This window comes from Pristiophorus japonicus, chromosome 2 (assembly GCF_044704955.1).
Source record: "Pristiophorus japonicus isolate sPriJap1 chromosome 2, sPriJap1.hap1, whole genome shotgun sequence".
NCBI classification, from domain to species: Eukaryota; Metazoa; Chordata; class Chondrichthyes; family Pristiophoridae; genus Pristiophorus; species Pristiophorus japonicus.
The window spans coordinates 138,897,254-138,915,578 of record NC_091978.1 but is presented as its reverse complement, the minus strand read 5'-3'; the positions used below and the strand labels follow the sequence as shown (position 1 = coordinate 138,915,578).

Sequence of the window (18,325 nt, the reverse complement as noted above, 5' to 3'; positions counted from 1 at the left end):
TTTTCAGAATGTCCTGCACCCGCTCCAAGACATCCTTGACCCTTGCACCAGGGAGGCAACCTACCATCCTGGAGTGTCGGTTGCGGCCGCAGAATCGCCTATCTATTCCCCTTACAATTGAATCCCTTATCACTATAGCTCTCCCACTCTTTTTCCTGCCCTCCTGTGCAGCAGAGCCACCCATGGTGCAATGAACTTGGCTGCTGCTGCTCCCCCCGATGAGTTATCCCCCTCAATATCCAAAGACAAAGGGTATGGCCTGGCCACCTGGCTGATGAAGCCCCGACGCGTAACATGGACGGAAGCTGGCCATCAATACAACATGGCGCACATTGCAACGCGCAGCATAATAGAGAGGACCATTGGCATCTTGAAACAGCGTTTCCAATCCTGGACCATTCCGGAGGCCACTTGCAATACTCTCCTCAGATTGTCAGTCAGTTCACTGTTGTGTGCTGCATGCTGCCGTCATGAGGCAGCAGGAGCTGGTAGTGGAACCAGAAGACCCACATGAGGGGCCAATGCCTGATGACAGTAATTTGGAAGAGCAGGATGAGGATGATGATGACGACAATCAGGAAAGCATGCAAGTGCCTGATGCCGGAGCACGAGGTCGGAGGAGGGCGGTCCATTGTGCTCCTTTAACGATTGCTCGAGCCCTGTGCCAGCAGCGCATCTGTGAATGCTTCAATTACTGATGCCTGAGCGCTCTGCGACAACTGTTGCGCATGGACATGTTTATTTTTTGGAATTGTTTCTATGTTGTGTTGTGTTAATGGAACATGATTCAGTTTTAATGATAAAATATTGAAAAGTTCACGTTGGTGTAATAAAATATTTGTTGTATCAAACTTTACTTTTTAATATGACTCTTTAAGATCACTTAAAAACTTTAAGATCACTTATAAATTTGTAAAGTTTCAAAAGTTAGAAAACAATTTCAATTTGAAAAACGTTACTACAGTTATATCAAGAACAAGAACAAAAGCAGCAAAGAAAGGCTGCAACCATCTCTCATCCGCATCTCGGTGAATGTTCACTTCTTCATGGGGGTGTCATTTGATTGGCCGGGCTGTGTGCCCTTATTGCAGCAGCTACCTCACCCAGGCCGTCCCTGATGGATTGTGCCGTCACTTGCATGCCCTCCCTGATGGCCTGTGCCATCGCTTGCATGTCCTCGGACATTCCCTCCCTCATTTCCCATGTCATTACTGCTATTTCTCCCGTCAGTACCGTTACATCTTCACCCACTGTACTGACGCTGCCCACGAGTGATCGGCTAAGGACATTGGTCGCCGCACCCAATGCCACAACCTGAGCCGCATCTCAGGAGAGCGTGTTTCCAGTCTCCTCCTCCTCTGCCTGGGTCTTGCATCTGGCACCACTCGAGTGCGAGCTGTGGGCTGGGACTGTGGGTCAGTGGCTGTAAACTGTTGCATCACATCAGCAGCACCACTGGGACCCGCAACGTCGGAATCAAAACCATGGAAGGTGGAACCAGAACCTATGCAAGGGGTTGAAAGTCTGATGTCTGCTCATGTGGGCTTACAAATATTAAGTTGAAAGGTCTCCCCTGAAGACATTTCAGTCATCATCGCCTGTAGCCAACCTTGGTCTGGATCGTCCGCTTCTGGTTCTTGTTCTGGATCTTCAGGATTGGCAGCATCATCATCATCTTCTGCAAAATATATCAGAACAGTCAAATGTTTAGCAGCAGAGGAGGGGGCAGGATGGGTGGCATGAGTACTCACACACAGCAGGCCAGGCAGCAGGTTGATTTGAAGGGCCACGATGCATTTTCAGGACTTGTCCTCTCTCTTGCGTGTGGGCCCAGCTTGTGCTGTACTGATTGCTTTTCTCCATGTACGACTCATCATAGCAGCTACCCTCTGTTCCAAGGGTGTCAGTGGATGCAGATTTGGCGGGCCTCCTTCTGTTCGAGTTTGCCTTTTGTTGTGGGCCAATTTCTTCTGCAAAGATTAAAATATAACTTTTTATGGCATGCGTCTTTCTGCAGGGTGGGGCATATACAGATAGTCACATTTACAATTATGATTCCATTGAAAAATGAAAATATTACTTACACTAACTACTTGACCAAGGTCGTGCCATTTCTTTTTACACTGGCTTCCAGATCTCCTGGTATGCACCACTGCACAGTAATCTTCTGCAACTTGGTTCCAGCGTTTCTTCATTTCTTTGGGTGGCACTTTTATGCGACCTTTGCTGGTATCCAGTTCCTGCCATCTCTGCTCAGTGACGTTAACTAATATCTCCACTTCCTCATACAAGAAATTCTTTGTTCTTGGTGGACGTTGTTTCATTGCTGTATTCAATTGACACTCTGATTTTTCAAAACACACAGTCCTTGTTTTGCGTGCACCAATGCAGCACTTGTTCTGGAAGTTTAGCAGCAAAAAGCAGCACTCACTGATTTTAGCAGTGCTGCTAAAAGCACTCCTTCAGGCACAAAAAATCAGCAAGATTCACTCGAGCCTTTCCACAGTTCCACAAAACAAAATAGCACTTTTCTAGATATACCTTTAAAAATGGCCGCGTGCCAATGTTTCCATCACACCGTGCATGCACGCACGCTCCAGCGCGCATGCGCAGGGCTGCCGGCACGTGTCTGCTTCTGTGAGCTAGCCCCGCCCCCCTGCAGGCAGAGAATCGGCGCCACGCTTTGGTCCCGCCCCACGCAGATGTTTCCACGCCATGCCGACCTGGAACGGGCCCGATTTGGAACCGAGAATCACGCAGTAAGTAATAGGCGCACTTTTTAGCGGAGAAAACGGGCGTGGCTCTCGGAGCTGCGCTGTTCTAGTAGTGGCCCGAAACTTGCCCCCCTGCTTTCTGTCTCCCTCCTTGCTTGAATAGAGGCATTACATTTGTGGTTTTCCAATCCCCTGGGACCTCTCCAGAATCCAGGTTACAACCAGTGCATCCACTATCCCTGCAGCCATTTCTTTTAAGACCCTAGGATGCAGGCCATCAGGTCCAGGGGACTTGTGCACCTTTGGTTCCATTAGTTTGCCGAGTACTTTTTCTCTAGTGATAGTGATTGTTTTACATTTCCCTCCTCCCTGCAGCCTCTTGATTATCTATTATTGGGATGCTTTTAGTGTCTGCTTCCATGAAGACCGATATTAAATATTTGTTCAAATCTCTGCCACTTCCTGTTTTCCATTATTAATTTCCCAATCTCATTCTCTAAGGGACCAATGTTTACTTTTGCTACTCGTTTCCTTTTTATATACCTGTAGAAACTCTTACTACCTGTATTTATATTTCTTGCTAGTTTACTCTCAATCTATCTTTTTTTTTTAGTCGTCCTTCGCTGATTTCTAAAAATGTCCCAAGCCTCTGCCTACTCCTAATCTTCGCAACATAGTATGTCTTTGTTTTCACTTTGATACCATCCTTAACTTATTTAGTTATCCATCGATGGTTCATCCTTCGAGTCTTTCTCACTGGAATATATCTTTGCTGAGAATTATGAAATAACTCCTTAAATGTCTGCTGCTGCTTTTCTACCGTGTGACCCTTTAATCTATTTCCCCAGTCCACTTGAGCCAACTCTGTCTTCATACCTTTGCAACTGCCTTATTTAAGTTTCGGACACTAGTTTGAGATCCAAGTTTCTCGTCCTCAAACTGAATTTGAAATTCTAATATGCTATGATCACTCTTCCCTGGAGGATCCTTTACGACAAGATCATTAATTAATCCTATCTCATTACACGTTACCAGATCTAAAATAGCTTACTCCCTGGTTGGTTCCACAACGTATTGTTCTAAGAAACCATCCCGAATACAGTCCATGAACTCGTCCTCAAGGCTACCTTTGCTCATTTGATTTGTCCAAATCTATATTGAGATTAAAATCACCTTTGATTATTACTGTACCTTTCTTACAAGCCTCCATTATTTCTTGATTTATACTCTGTCCTACAGTGTAGCTACTGTTATGGGGCCTATCGACTACTCCCACCGGTGACATTTTTCCCTTATTATTTCTTATCTCCACCCAAATTGATTCTACATCTTGACCTCCTGAGCCAATATCATTTCTTACCACTGCACTGATCTTATCCTTTGTTAACAGAGCTACCCCACTTCCTTTTCCTTTCTGCCTATCTTTCCGAAATGGCAAATACCCCTGAATATTCAGTTCCCAGCCTTGGTCACCTTGCTATCAGATCATACCCATTTATTTCTATTTGTGCTGTCAACTCAACTATCTTGTTACGAATGCTGCGTGCATTCAGATAAAGAGCTTTTAATTTTGTCTTTTTACCATTTTTCCCTACTCTCAACTCTGCTTTCTGCTGCAGTCTTATGTTTATACACTGTCGCTTCCTGTCACACTCTGGTTATCATTACTCCTATTGCTACCCTGCATCCTTCTCCCTTCTGCTTTCTCCTTGACTTTTTAAATTTCACCTCACTTGAACTCTTTCCCACCCCCTGCCTCCGCTCCCATTATTTAGTTTGCAGCCCGATCTGATGAAAGTGCTTTGGGAACTTGAGCTGTCCGTTGTTTAAACCCAACAGCTGCAGCTGGAATAGTATGATTTGTCTCCTTTATAATTACTGTTTGGGTCCCATATAAGTTGAGCAACTAATATTGCTGTTTGGAATTAGAGTAGAGGGGTTATCTTGTTTACAAGTATAAAGTAGGGTGGGAGGCCAGCACTGCATTGAGTGGTGCTTAAATATTGCAATTGTGATGCTGTTGCCAGTTCTCGCGGTAAACTTTAATTTGTATGAAATCAGACAAGTGCAGTTACAGTACTTGACATCCATTTGATCCAATGCATTATTTCTGCTCTACTTGATCTAAAAACCTTGTTATTTTAGTTAGAAAGTAGAGAAGTCATCGTAAGTACTGGCTGCTTATGTGTGAGCATAAGCAGTGTACATTGAGATTTTAGTCTCCACTGTGTTTTTAATGTGGTGGTATGATTCAATTCCTTGTCTCTGAATGTGACAGTGCAGTGTATTGTCATTCCGCCACCATTGCTGGGTCAAAATCCTGTAATTCCTTACCTAATACCACTGTGGGAGCATGCACCACCACAAGAGCAGCAGTGGTTCAAGGTGGTGCGCAATCACCTCAGAGCTTCTCGGAAGATGCTATAAAAAATGTGGCTGTGCCAACATTGTCCCTATCCCAAGTATACATTTTTTTTTAAAAAAGGAAAACTTAAACGTGGAAGAAATAACTAGTATTAATTCCCAATCTCTCACCAAATCTCCATAACTCTGAAAAGAAGGGGGGCATCTCCCACCTAAAAGAGGTACTTGGATCCAATTGATTTCCCTACCTCCAGAGACTTGCCATTTTAAATCCTCGAGCTGACACGGCCACTAAGTTAATGTTGCCAACTGGAAATCTAATGGGTCATGTCTTCTTTCAGCTCTACTCACCAGGTGATGTCTATGCTTGCAAACAGGCAGGGTACTGCTATGCATTTAACTTATGCTTGAGCACCTTGGTTCACACTTAAGGCACCCAGAGTTGGAAAGGATGCCTTTTGTAATTTTATAATGGTATATTTTATGAATTTGTGCTCCTGGTGGAGCTTTGTGTACTAGAAGTGTATATTGGAAAATTGGGTCTGGAGGTCAAGGGGGCCGACAGGAATTTGATTAAATGTGCAGAAAATTGCGAAGCATACTGACCTCAGCATCACAATCCCTGATATGCACTGCTGACTTAAAGCTCTGCCAGGAGTGTGACCTTTTTGAAAACTTCCAAGATGAATTTTAGAATCTTGAAGTGAATGGAATAGTTTCTGTACATTTGCTGACTCAGGTCTTGCGTATTGTTGCCAGCCCTGCAGTCCACATGTAAATTGTGGTTCGGTGATGAAGAAACTAAAATGCTAAATGTTCTTTACATAAAGTAGCTAGCTAATTGGAGGAGGGAAGGCTGTCCTTTTTAAACTTGCCACTCGAGTGGTAGAATGCCAGATGCCTCTTTGTTCTTGAGATCTTACTGTAAGCAAGACTGCTCGTACAAACGTAAAATATTAAAATGTGTGATAGATCTTAAAGTGTTTGTATTGGAGATTTAACAGGACTGTATAGGGTATATTATGTTGGGGTTTATTCAGTGTTATAAATGATGCACTTCACCAGGAAGTTGAATAATTGTAACTGAAAACCTGATTATTCATACTTGATGATCAAAATAATGGGTTGTTGCAGGTCGAAATGAAAAGATCAGAGTAAAATAATACATTAAAATACTGTTATTTCACACTAAACCTTGTGATGTTTGGTTGGTTAGCGGAGCATTGGGAGTGATTCTCATGGCAGAGCCACAGCTGCTAACAACCAACGTCCGCCTGTTGAAAATAGGAAGCCATTCAACTTTCTTCAGCAGCAAATCAACAGCAACAAAAGCAAGGAACCTGACTTAAATCCACAAAGGAGTGAAACAAAGCTGCCTACTTCAAGGATGGATTTGTTTGCATCCATAAGCAAAGATTCATTGCAAAGTGATCAGGTATCACTTGGAGATGACCGAGGAGAATCTGAAATAGAGAGCAGTCAGGTGAGACACTTACATTTCATGTTGTATTATTTTCATGGTTAGTAAAATAAACCTACCAACTTTTATTGGTTTGGAGGGGTAAGAAATGGATGAAGAAATAATTTAGTATTCCATATGTCTTGGGCAGCATTGCAAACAAGCTAGTCTGTGAAAATTGGGTGTGAATTAGTGATACGAGTGGACGAACCCTTAATGAACTTGCACAATATATCTCTGTCCACTGCCTCTGGGGTATTAACTCATTTCATATAAATATCTCAACAAAGATTTCGAGACTCAGTTTGACAATGTGAAACATAATTTTAACCATTTCAAACTTTTATCTATAAATAGATGCTAATTGGTTGATTGAAAGTTATTGAGTTGTTTGCTGTAATTGTGTATTTCGGTCATGTATTTACCCTAACTGAATGTTGCTGGTTTCCTTCAATTATATATGCCTTCAAGTTATTGCTATCCTTTTAGAGGGCAAACAGGTAACCTATTTATAAGTCATTTACATGTCTGATATTTGAGCATAGAGATTAACTCATTTATTTTAGTAGGTTGGTGCCTCAGTTAATATAGCAAGACAGGAATGGATTATGAAGATGTGAAACATTAGTCCGCTAATATCTTTCTACTTGCTAAGTACTTTTTACGCTGCAGCATGCATTTCTGCTGATATCCTATCTGTTAATGATGAATGGCCCCAAAGTCAGATTGTATAGTCTCAACCGTTGACATTTGTGTATCAAAAATCTGCTTTGTCTCAGTTGATTTTGGTAGTTACAATGTCACAAAGAATCAAATGGACTTAAGTATCACCGATGGGTTCACGTGTTCATACAGAATCCTATCTCATATTTTCATTTGTTCATTCACTTGACTTTAGATGGGCTAAGAGATCAGGTAAATAGTGCACCAAGGAATTCCATACTCGTGAACCTTTGTACGAGGAATACACAGTATAAATTAACTTGCAGATGTTGGCCTTGTCACGGAGCACTCTCGCATCTGAGTTAGAAGGTTGTGGCTTGAGCACATAATCTACGCTGACATTTGAGTGCAGTACTGAGGGAGAGCTGCACTTGGAGGTGTAGTTTCAGATGCCCTCTTGGGTATCGTATCACAAGGCACTATTCAAAGAGAGTTCTTCAGGTATCCTGGTCAAAATTTATCCCTCAACCAACAACACTAAAAACAGATTTTCTGGTCAGTTATCTCACTGCTATTTGTCACACATTGCAGTTTTCAAATTGGCTGCCACGTTTCCCTACATTACAACAGTGACTACACTTCAAAATTACTTCATTGGCTGTGAAGTGCTTTGCGAGGTGCTAAAATTGTGAAATGTGCTTACATAAATGCAAGTTCATTCTGTAAATATAATTTCTGAAAATAAATTGGCAAAGCATTTCCTTCCAATCGCTGCTACTATTTTGCATGTCTCTATGCAGATTGCAGCTGAATGCCTTTGTCAAACTAAACCTGACTTTGTTTCTCAGGTAATGTAAAGTTTTGTGAAAAATATCAATTAACTTCATTAATAGAAACATAGAAAATAGGTGCAGGAGTAGGCCATTCAGCCCTTCGAGCCTGCACCACCAATCAATAAGATCATGGCTGATCATTCACCTCAATACCCCTTTCCTGCTTTCTCTCCATATCCCTTGATCCCCTTAGTCGTAAGGACCATATCTAACTCCCTCTTGAATATATCCAATGAACTGGTAGCAACAACTCTCTGCGGTAGGGAATTCCACAGGTTAACAACTCTGTGAGTGAAGAAGTTTCTCCTCATCTCAGTCCTAAATGGCTTACCCCTTATCCTCCGACTATGTCCCCTGGTTCTGGACTTCCCCAACATCGGGAACATTCTTCCTGCATCTAACCTGTCCCGTCAGAATCTTGTATGTTTCTATAACGTCCCCTCTCATCCTTCTAAACTCCCAATGTATAAAGGCCCAGTTGATCCAGTCTCTCCTCATATGTCAGTCCTACCATCCCAGGAATCAGTCTGGTGAACCTTCGCTGCACTCCCTCAATAGCAAGAACGTCCTTCCTCCGATTAGGAGACCAAAACTGAACCCAATATTGCAGGTGAGGCCTCACTTAATGCCCTGTATAACTGCAGTAAGACCTCCCTGCTCCTGTGCTCAAATCCCTTAGCTATGAAGGCCAACATATCATTTGCCGCCTTCACCGCCTGTTGAACCTGCATGCCAACTTTCAATGACTGATGTACCATGACACCATGTCTCGCTGCACCTCCCCTTTTCCTAATCTGCTGCCATTCAGATAATATTCTGCCTTCGTGTTTTTGCCACCAAAGTGGATAACCTCACATTTATCCACATTATACTGCATCTGCCATGCGTTTGCCCACTCACCAAACCTGTCCAAGTCACCCTGCAGCCTTTTAGCATCCTCCTCACAGCTCACACCGCCACCCAGCTTAGTGTCATCTGCAAACTTGGAGATAATACACTCAAATCCCTCATCCAAATCATTAATGTATATTGTAAATAGCTGTGGTCCCAGCACTGAGCCCTCCGGCATCTGACTAGTCACTGCCTGCCATTCTGCAAAAGGACCCGTTTATCCCGACTCTCTGCTTCCTGTCTGCCAACCAGTTCTCTATCCACGTCAATACATTACCCCCAATACCATGTGCTTTAATTTTGCACAACAATCTCTTGTATGGGACCTTGTCAAAAGCCTTTTGAAAGTCCAAATACACCACATCCACTGGTTCTCCCTTGTCTACTCTACCAGTTACATCCTCAAAAAATTCTGGAAGATTTGTCAAGCATGATTTCCCTTTCATAAATCCATGCTGACTTGGACAGATCCTGTCACTGCTTTCCAAATGTGCTGCTATTTCATCTTTAATAATTGATTCCAACATTTTCCCCACTACTGATGTCAGGCCAACAGGTCTACAATTACCCGTTTTCTCTCTCCCTCCTTTCTTAAAAAGTGGTGTTATATTAACTACCCTTCAGTCCATAGGAACCGATCCAGAGTCGATAGATTGTTGGAAAATGATCACCAATGCATCCACTATTTCTAGGGCTACTTCTTTATGTACTCTGGGATGTAGACTATCAGGCCCCGGGGATTTATTGGCCTTCAATGCCATCAATTTCCCTTACACAATTTCCTGCCTAATAAGGATTTCCTTCAGTTCCTCCTTCTCACCAGACCCTCGGTCCCGTAGTATTCCCTGAAGGTTATTTGTGTTTTCCTTCGTGAACACAGAACCAAAGTATTTGTTTAACTGGTCCGCCATTTCTTCGTTCCCCATTATAAATTCACCTGAATCTGACTGCAAGGGACCTACGTTTGTTTTCACTAATCTTTTTCTCTTCACATATCTATAGAAGCTTTTGCAGTCAGTTTTTATGTTCCCAGCAAGCTTCCTCTCATACTCTATTTCCCCCCTCCTAATTAAACCCTTTGTCCTCCTCTGCTGTATTACCAAATTCTCCCAGTCCTCAGGTTTGGTGCTTTTTCTGGCCAATTTATATACCTCTTCCTTGGATTTAACACTATCCTTAATTTCCCTTGTTAGCCACGGTTGAGCCACCTTCCTAGTTTTATTTTTACTCCAGACAGGGATGTACAATTGTTGAAGTTCATCCATGTGATCTTTAAATGTTTGCCATTGCCGATCCACCGCCAACCCTTTAAGTATCACTCGCCAATCTATTCTAGCCAATTCACGTCTCATACCTTCGAAGTTACCTTTCCTTAAGTTCAGGACCCGAGTCTCTGAATTAACTGTGTCACTCTCCATCTTAATAAAGAATTCTACCATGTTATGGTCACTCTTCCCAAGGGGCCTCGCACAACAAGATTGCTAATTAGTCCTTTCTCATTACACACCACCCAGTCTAGGATGGCCAATCCTCTGGTTGGTTCCTCGACATATTGGTCTAGAAAACCATCCCTAATGCACTCCAGGAAATCCTCCTCCACCGCATTGCTACCAGTTTGGTTAGCCCAATCAGTATGTAGATTAAAGTCGCCCATGATAACTGCTGTACCTTTATTGCACGCATTTCTTGTTTGATGCTGTCCCCAACCTCGCTATTACTGTTTGGTGGTCTGTACACCACTCCCACTAGCGTTTACTGTCCTTTGGTATTCCGTAGCTCCACCCATACAGATTCCACATCATCCAAGCTAATGTCCTTCCTTACTATTGCATTAATTTCCTCTTTAACGAGCAAGCCACCCTACCTCCTTTTCCTTTCTGTCTATCCTTCCTAAATGTTGAATACCCCTGGATGTTGAGTTCCCAGCCTTGGTCACCCTGGAGCCATGTCTCCGTGATGCCAATTACATCATATCCGTTAACTGCTATCTGCGCAGTTAATTCGTCCACCTTATTGCGAATACTCCTCGCATTGAGGCACAGAGCCTTCAGGCTTGTCTTTTTAAACACCCTTTGCCCCTTTAGAATTTTGCTGTAATGTGGCCCTTTTTGCTTTTTTGCTTTGGGTTTCTCTGCCTTCCTTTTACTTTTCTTCTTTCTATCTTTCGATTCTGCCCCCATTCCACTTCCATCTGTAACCCTGCATAGGTTCCCATCCCCCTGCCATATTCGTTTCACCCCTCCCCAACAGCACTAGCAAACACTACCCCTAGGACATTGGTACCTGCCACTCATACTGACAGACACTGTATCAGGCAACGAAGATAATTCCCTAACTTTGTAATCCATTTTAAAGTGCATTTAATGCATTGAACGTACAGTTAAACAGAAATCGTACAGCTCTTTTTTAGTGGTCGCTATGTATTTGTTTTGACGAATAGGTTGTGAGCAGACTGATCCAGATTCGGGATTACATCACCAAGGCTCGTTCTATGAGGGATGACCTTATGGAGAAAAATGAAAGATCTGCTAATGTCGAGCGTTTGTCTCAACTGATAGACCACCTAAAAGAACAGGAAAAGTCCTACATGAAATTTTTGCAAAAGATGCTGGTATGTTTTGGAACATTCTGATATTTATATTATTTGTAATAGATGTCCCAGGCTTATGTGCATAATGTGTGCAGTTTGACTTCATATACCATAAAATCCAATGCAGGGGATACATAGTCACACCTTTTGTGCAGGCTACTCGTTCCCACTAATGTTGATGATTGCAATTTCCATTTACATAATCTTTTGCTAACTTTTCCCTTTAGCATCTCATTTTGCCGTGCACCATCATCCCTTTTGTCTCATAATCTCTTCTGCCTTTCACCCTATCACAGACTTTCCCTTTTGTTCTTTCCTCCCCTTTCCTTGCCCCTACACTTGCTTAAAAACCTGTTACATCTCTAACCTTTTCCAGTTCTGACGAAAGGTCATCGACCTGAAACGTTAACTCTGTTTCTCTCTCCACAGATGCTGCCTGACCTGCTGAGTTTTTATTTCAGATTTTCAGCATCCGCAGTATTTTGCTTTTGTACGTGCAGTTAATGTGACTGTCGAGCACATTGCACCTAACATTAAATAAATGCTGCTAGTCTATCGTCTGTTGTGGGAAAACACTTCAATCCATAATTTGTAATTAAAGTTGGTAAGCATTTAGAAATGCATAGATTAATCAAGGCTAGCCAACACAAATTTGTCAATGACGTCATATTTAACAAATTTAAGAGGTTTTTTGTGAACATGAAGGGATTAGAACATAAGAAATAGGAACAGGAGTAGGCCATACGGTCCCTCGAGCCTGCTCCGCCATTCAATAAGATCATGGCTGATCTGATCATGGACTCAGCTCCACTTTCCCGCCCACTCCCCATAACCTCTTATCCCCTTCTCATTCAAGAAACTGTCTATTTCTGTCTTAAATTTATTCAATGTCCAAGCTTCCACAGCTCTCTGAGGAAGCAAATTCCACAGATTTACAAACCTCTGAGAGAAGACATTTCTCCTCATCTCAGTTTTAAATGGGCAGCCCCTTATTTCTAAGATCATGCCCTCAAGTTCTTGTCTCCCCCATCAGTGGAAACATCGTCTCTGCATCCACCTTGTCAAGCCCCCCTCATAATCTTACACGTTTCGATAAGATCGTCTCTCATTCTTCTGAATTCCAATGAGTCGAGGCTCAACCAACCTCATCTCCGGAATCAACCTAGTGAACCTTCTCTGAACCATCTCCAAAGCAACTGTATTCTTTTGTAAATATGGAAACCAAAACTGCATGCAGTATTCCAGGTGTGGCCTCACCAATACCTTGTATAGCTGTAACAAGACTTCCCTGCTTTTCTACTCCATCCCCTTTGCAATAAAGGCCAAGATACCATTGGCCTTCCTGATCACTTGCTGCACCTGCATACTATCTTTTTGTGTTTCGTGCACAAGTACCCCCAGGTCCTTCTGTGCTGCAGCACTTTGCAATCTTTCTCCATTTAAATAATAACTTGCTCTTTGATTTTTTTTCTGCCAAAGTGAATTGACCTCACACTTTCCAACATTATACTCATCTGCCAAATTTTTGCCCACTCACTTAGCCTGTCTATGTCCTTTTGCAGATTCTTTGTGTCCTCCTTACACATTGCTTTTCCTCCCATCTTTGTATCGTTAGCAAGCTTGGCTATGTTGCACACAGTCCCTTCTTCCAAGTCGTTAATACAGATTGTAAATAGTTGGGGTCCCAGCACTGATCCCTGCGGCACCCCACTAGCTACTGGTGCCAACCAGAGAATGAACCATTTATCCCGACTCTTAGTTTTCTGTTAGTTAGCCATTCCTGTATCCATGCTAATATATTACCTCCAACCCCGTGAACTTTTATCTTGTGCGGTAACCTTTTATGTGGCAACTTGTCAAATGCCTTCTGGAAGTCCAAATACACCACTTCCACTGGTTCTCCTTTATCCACCCTGTTCGTTACATCCTCAAAGAACTCCAGCAAATTTGTCAAACATGACTTCCCCTTCATAAATCCATGCTGACTCTACCTGACCGAATTTTACTTATCCAAATGTCCTGCCACTGCTTCTTTAATAATGGACTCCAACATTTTCCCAACCACAGATGTTAGGCTAACTGGTCTATAGTTTCCTGCTTTTTGCCTGTCTTCTTTTTTAAATAGAGGCGTTACATTTACAGTTTTCCAATCTGCTGGGACCTCCCGAGAATCCAGGGAATTTTGGTAAATTACAACCAATGCATCCACAATCCTTGCTGCGACTTCTCAAGACCCGAGGATGCAAGCCATCAGGTCCAGGGGATTTATCTGCCTTTAGTCCCATTGTCTTACTGAGTACGACCTCCTTAGTGATTGTGATTGTGTTAAGTTCCTCCCCCCCCCCCCCCCCCCCAATAGCCCCTTGACTATCCACTGTTGGAATATTGTTAGTGTCCTCTACCGTAAAGACTGATACAAAATATTTGTTCAGAGTTTCTGCCATCTCTTTGTTCCCCATTACTAATTCCCCGGTCTCGTCCTCTAAAGGACCAACATTTACTTTAGCCATCCTTTTCCTTTTTATATACCGATAGAAACTCTTGCTATCTGTTTTTCTTTTTTGTGCTAGTTTACTTTCATAGTCTCTCTTCTCTTTCTTAATCATTTTTTTAGTCGTTCTTTGCTGGCCTTGAAAAGCTTCCCAGTCTCCTGTCCTCCCACGAGTTTTGGCCACATTGTATGCCCTTGTTGTTAATTGGATACAGTCCTTTATTTCTTTAGTTCGCCACGGATGGCTATCTTTTCTCTTGCACCCTTTCCTCCTTGCTGGTGTATATTTTTCTTGAGAGTTGTGAAATATCTCCTTAAATGTACACCACTGTTCATCAACCGTCCTACACTTTCATCTATTTTCCCAGTCCACTTTACCCAACTCTGCCCTATACTTTTATGGTCTCCTTTATTTAAGCTTAGTATGCTGGTTAGAGATCCAACTTTCTCACCTCCATCTGAATTTGAAATTCAATCATGTTATGATCACTCATTCCGAGGGGATCCTTTACTCGGCGATTGTTTATTAATCCTGTCTCATTACACAGGACCAGATCTAAGATAGCTTGCCCCCGGTTGGTTCTGTCCCTTATGCCCTCTGAACTCCTTCTCCAGGCTACCCTGACTAATTTGATTTGTCCAATCCATATGGAGGTTAAAATCATCCATGATTATTGCTGTTCCCTTTTTACAAGCCCCCACTATTTCCTGGTTTATGCTCCGACCAACAGAGTTGCTACTGTTAGGGGGCCTATAGTCATCATCATAGGCAGTCCCTCGGGATCGAGGGAGACTTGCTTCCACTCCTGTCGTGAGTTCTTTGGTGGCTGAACAGTCCAATACGAGAGCCACAGACTCTCTCACAGGTGGGACAGATAGTTGTTGAGGGGAGGGGTGGGTGGGACTGGTTTGCCGCTCGCTCTTTCCGCTGCCTGCGCTTGATTTCTGCATGCTCTCGGCGTTGAGACTCGAGGTGCTCAGCGCCCTTTTGGATGCACTTCCTCCATTTAGGGCGGTCTTGGGCCACGTACTCCCAGATGTCAGTGGAGATGTTGCACTTTATCAGGGAGGCTTTGAGGGTGTCCTTGTAGCGGTTCCGTTGCCCACCTTTGGCTCGTTTGCCATGAAGGAGCTCCGAGTGGAGCACTTGCTTTGGGAGTCACTTGTCTGGCATGCGGACTATGTGGCCTTGCCAGCGGAGCTGATCGAGTGTGGTCAGTGCTTCAATGCTGGGGATGTTAGCCTGAATGAGGACGCTGATGTTGGTGGGCCTGTCCTCCCTGGGGATTTGTTGGATCTTGTGGAGACATCGTTGGTGATATTTCTCCAGCAGCTTGAGGAGACGACTACATGGTCCATGTCTCTGAGCCACACAGAAGGGCAGGTATTACTACAGCCCTGTAGACCATGAGCTTGGTAGCAGTTTTGAGGGTCTGGTCTTCAAACACTCTTTTCCTCAGGCGGCCGAAGGCTGCACTGGCGCACTGGAGGCGTGTTGGATCTCGTCATCGATGCCTGCTCTTGTTGATAGCAGGCTCCCGAGATATGGGAAGTGACCCACGGTGTCCAGGGCCGCACTGTGGATCTTGATGACTGGGGGGCAGTGCTGTGCGGTGAGGACAGGCTGGTGGAGGATCTTTGTCTTTCGAATGTTTAGCGTAAGGCCCATGCTTTCGTACGCCTCAATAATTACGTTGACTATGTCCTGGAGTTCAGCCTCCATATGTGCGCAGCCGCAAGCATCGTCCGCGTACAGTAGCTCGATGACAGAGATTGGGGTGGTCTTGGATCTGGCCTGGAGACGGCGCAGATTGAACAGGTTCCCACTGGTTCTGTAGTTTAGTTCCACTCCAGTGGGGAGCTTGTTGACCGTGAGGTGGAGCATGGCGGTATCCCCCGATGGCCTCCGGGTGCCTATCGACTACGCTCACCCGTGACTTTTTCCACTTATTGTTCCTTATCTCCACCCAAACTGTTTCAACACCCTTATTACTTGAGCCAATATCGTTTCCCACTATTGCAGTGATTCCATCCTTTATCAATAGAGCTATCCTACCTCCTTTTTCTTTTTGTCTCCTTCCAGATTGTCAAGCACCCTTGAATATTTAATTCCCAGTCCTGGTCACCTTCCAACCACGTCTCTGTAATGGCTATCAGATCATACCCACTTGTCTCAATTTGTGCCGTCAACTCATCTATTTTGTTACAAATGCTAAGTGCATTTCGACAAAGTGCCTTTGTTGTTTTTTGTTACCCTTTTTTCCTGCTTGTTTACTCTCTTCTTCAAACTCACTTTCTTTATTTTTGCTTTCTAATTCCAGTTTTACTCCTCTCCCTACTGAATCTATTTTCAGGTTCCCATCCCCCCGCCAAGCTAGTTTAAAACCTCCCCAACAGCACGAGCAAACCCCCCTGCGAGGATATTAGTCCCGGCTCTGTCGAGAGTCAACCTGTCCGGCTTGTACAGGTCCCAACTCCCCCAGAAGCGGTCCCAATGCCTCAGGAAACTAAAGTCCTCCTGCCTGCACCATCTCTCAAGCCATGTATTCATCTGCTCTATCCTCTTATTTCTGTACTCACTTGCTCGTGGCACTGGGAGTAATCCGGAGGTTACTCCCTTTTGAGGTCCTGCTTTTTAATCTCTCTCCTAGCTCCCTAAACTCTGCCTGCAGGACCTCATCCCTCTTCCTCCTATGTGATTGATACCGATGTGGACCACAACCTCTGGCTGTTCACCCTCTCCCCCCAGAATGCCCTGCAGCCGCTCGGTGACATTCTTGACCCTGGCACCAGGAAGACAACACACCATCCTGGAGTCACGTCTGCGGCCGCTGAAACGCCTGTCTGCTCCCCTGACTAGTGAATCCTCTACCACTAAAATTCTGTCATTCTTTTTCCTCCACCACACCCACCCCCCAGCCTGCCCCCCAAGTGCAACTGAGCCACCCGTGGTGCTTGGACTTGGCTCTGGCTGCACTCCCTAGAACCACCATCGCCCCCACCAGTACTCAGATCAGAGTACCGGTTGGAGAGCGAGGTGGACTCGGGATTCCTGCACTGCCTGCCTAGTTCTCCTCTTCTGTCTGGCGGTCACCCACTCCCTCTCTGCCTGCACACTCTTAAGCTGTGGGGTGACTGCCTCGAGAAACGTGCTATCCACGTTGCTCTCAGTCTCACTGATGCACCGCAGTGACCCCAGCTGCTGTTCCAGCTCCAAAACGCGGAGCTTGAGTTGGTGCCACTGGAGACACCTCCTGCACCATGGTCGCCCCGGCTGCGCGAAGCATCCGGAACTTCCCACATGCCACAGGATGTGCAATTCACGGGACTGAGCTGCCCTGCCATCCCTCTAGTTTCACTTGCAACTAATAACAAAAATAAACTCTAAACCTTAGCACAACACACCCAACCGCTACTCAGCAAACAGCCAATTTAATTAACTGGCTTTCCTTGGATAATAAAGATCAGATATATTTACTTGCAGATCCTACTTATAACAATGCCAAAGGTTTCCTGACAGAAAAAAAAAGAAAAATACTCACCAATCCACCAGCCAATCACTTACCCGCTTGGCTGTGACGTCACACTTCGATTTCCATTTTTTTTTACTTTTTGACCCTGCACCAGCTGGCTCCTCCCGAATTCCGCGCCCTTTTATCTGGGCCTCAATCTCCCGTTGTGTGAATTACATGTGTGTATGGATTTCAGAAGGTGTTTGATGAGGTGTCTCAAGAGGTTCATTAGAAAACTTTAGGCCTCTGGTATAAGAGGAATTGTAACAACAGAAACAGAAAGTTGGTTGATTGTCAAGGAAGAGATTTAAGGGAAATGAGCGTTCAGACTGGAGAAGAGTTGCAAGTGGTGTACTGGGACGAGGGAATTCGACTTTTGTTCTTGTTATATGTAAATGATTTGGACTTTGGTATACCGATCACAATCTCAAAGTTTGCTAAAGACACAAAAGTGAGGAGGACTGTCAAAGTAAGATGGGCAGATTAGTGTAATTGGCAAACTGATGGAAGATGCAATTTGATGTGTAAAAATGAGTTAATTTTGGGTGAAAAAACAAGGAATGAGAGTATACATTAAATAGAAAAATGCTCAAGGGTGTGAATGAACTGAGAGACTTGGGTGTTCAAATGGATAATGCTTGAAAGTGTGAGTGCAGGTAGTTAAAGCCATAAAAAAGACCTGTAGAATTGTGAGTCTTCTCAGTAGGGGCATAGGGTGGAAGTAAAGGAGTAATGATGCATTTATATAAAACATTGGTTATAGTACTGGGTGTAGTTTTGGGTGTCCTGTTACGGAGCAGGTATGCAA

At 44.0% G+C, this 18,325-nt stretch overlaps 1 protein-coding gene across 6 annotated transcripts in view; it reads left to right on the top strand.

The window, feature by feature from the left end:
• pcm1 (pericentriolar material 1) overlaps positions 1 to 18,325 on the top strand; it is a 280,791-nt gene that overhangs the window by 30,652 nt on the left and 231,814 nt on the right. For all 6 annotated transcript variants that reach the window (XM_070869661.1, XM_070869689.1, XM_070869670.1 and 3 more), the window contains exons 4-5: positions 6,295 to 6,561; positions 11,365 to 11,535. In XM_070869661.1, coding sequence (XP_070725762.1) covers positions 6,295 to 6,561; positions 11,365 to 11,535 — 438 coding nt within the window. The remainder of the gene's footprint in view (positions 1 to 6,294; positions 6,562 to 11,364; positions 11,536 to 18,325) is intronic.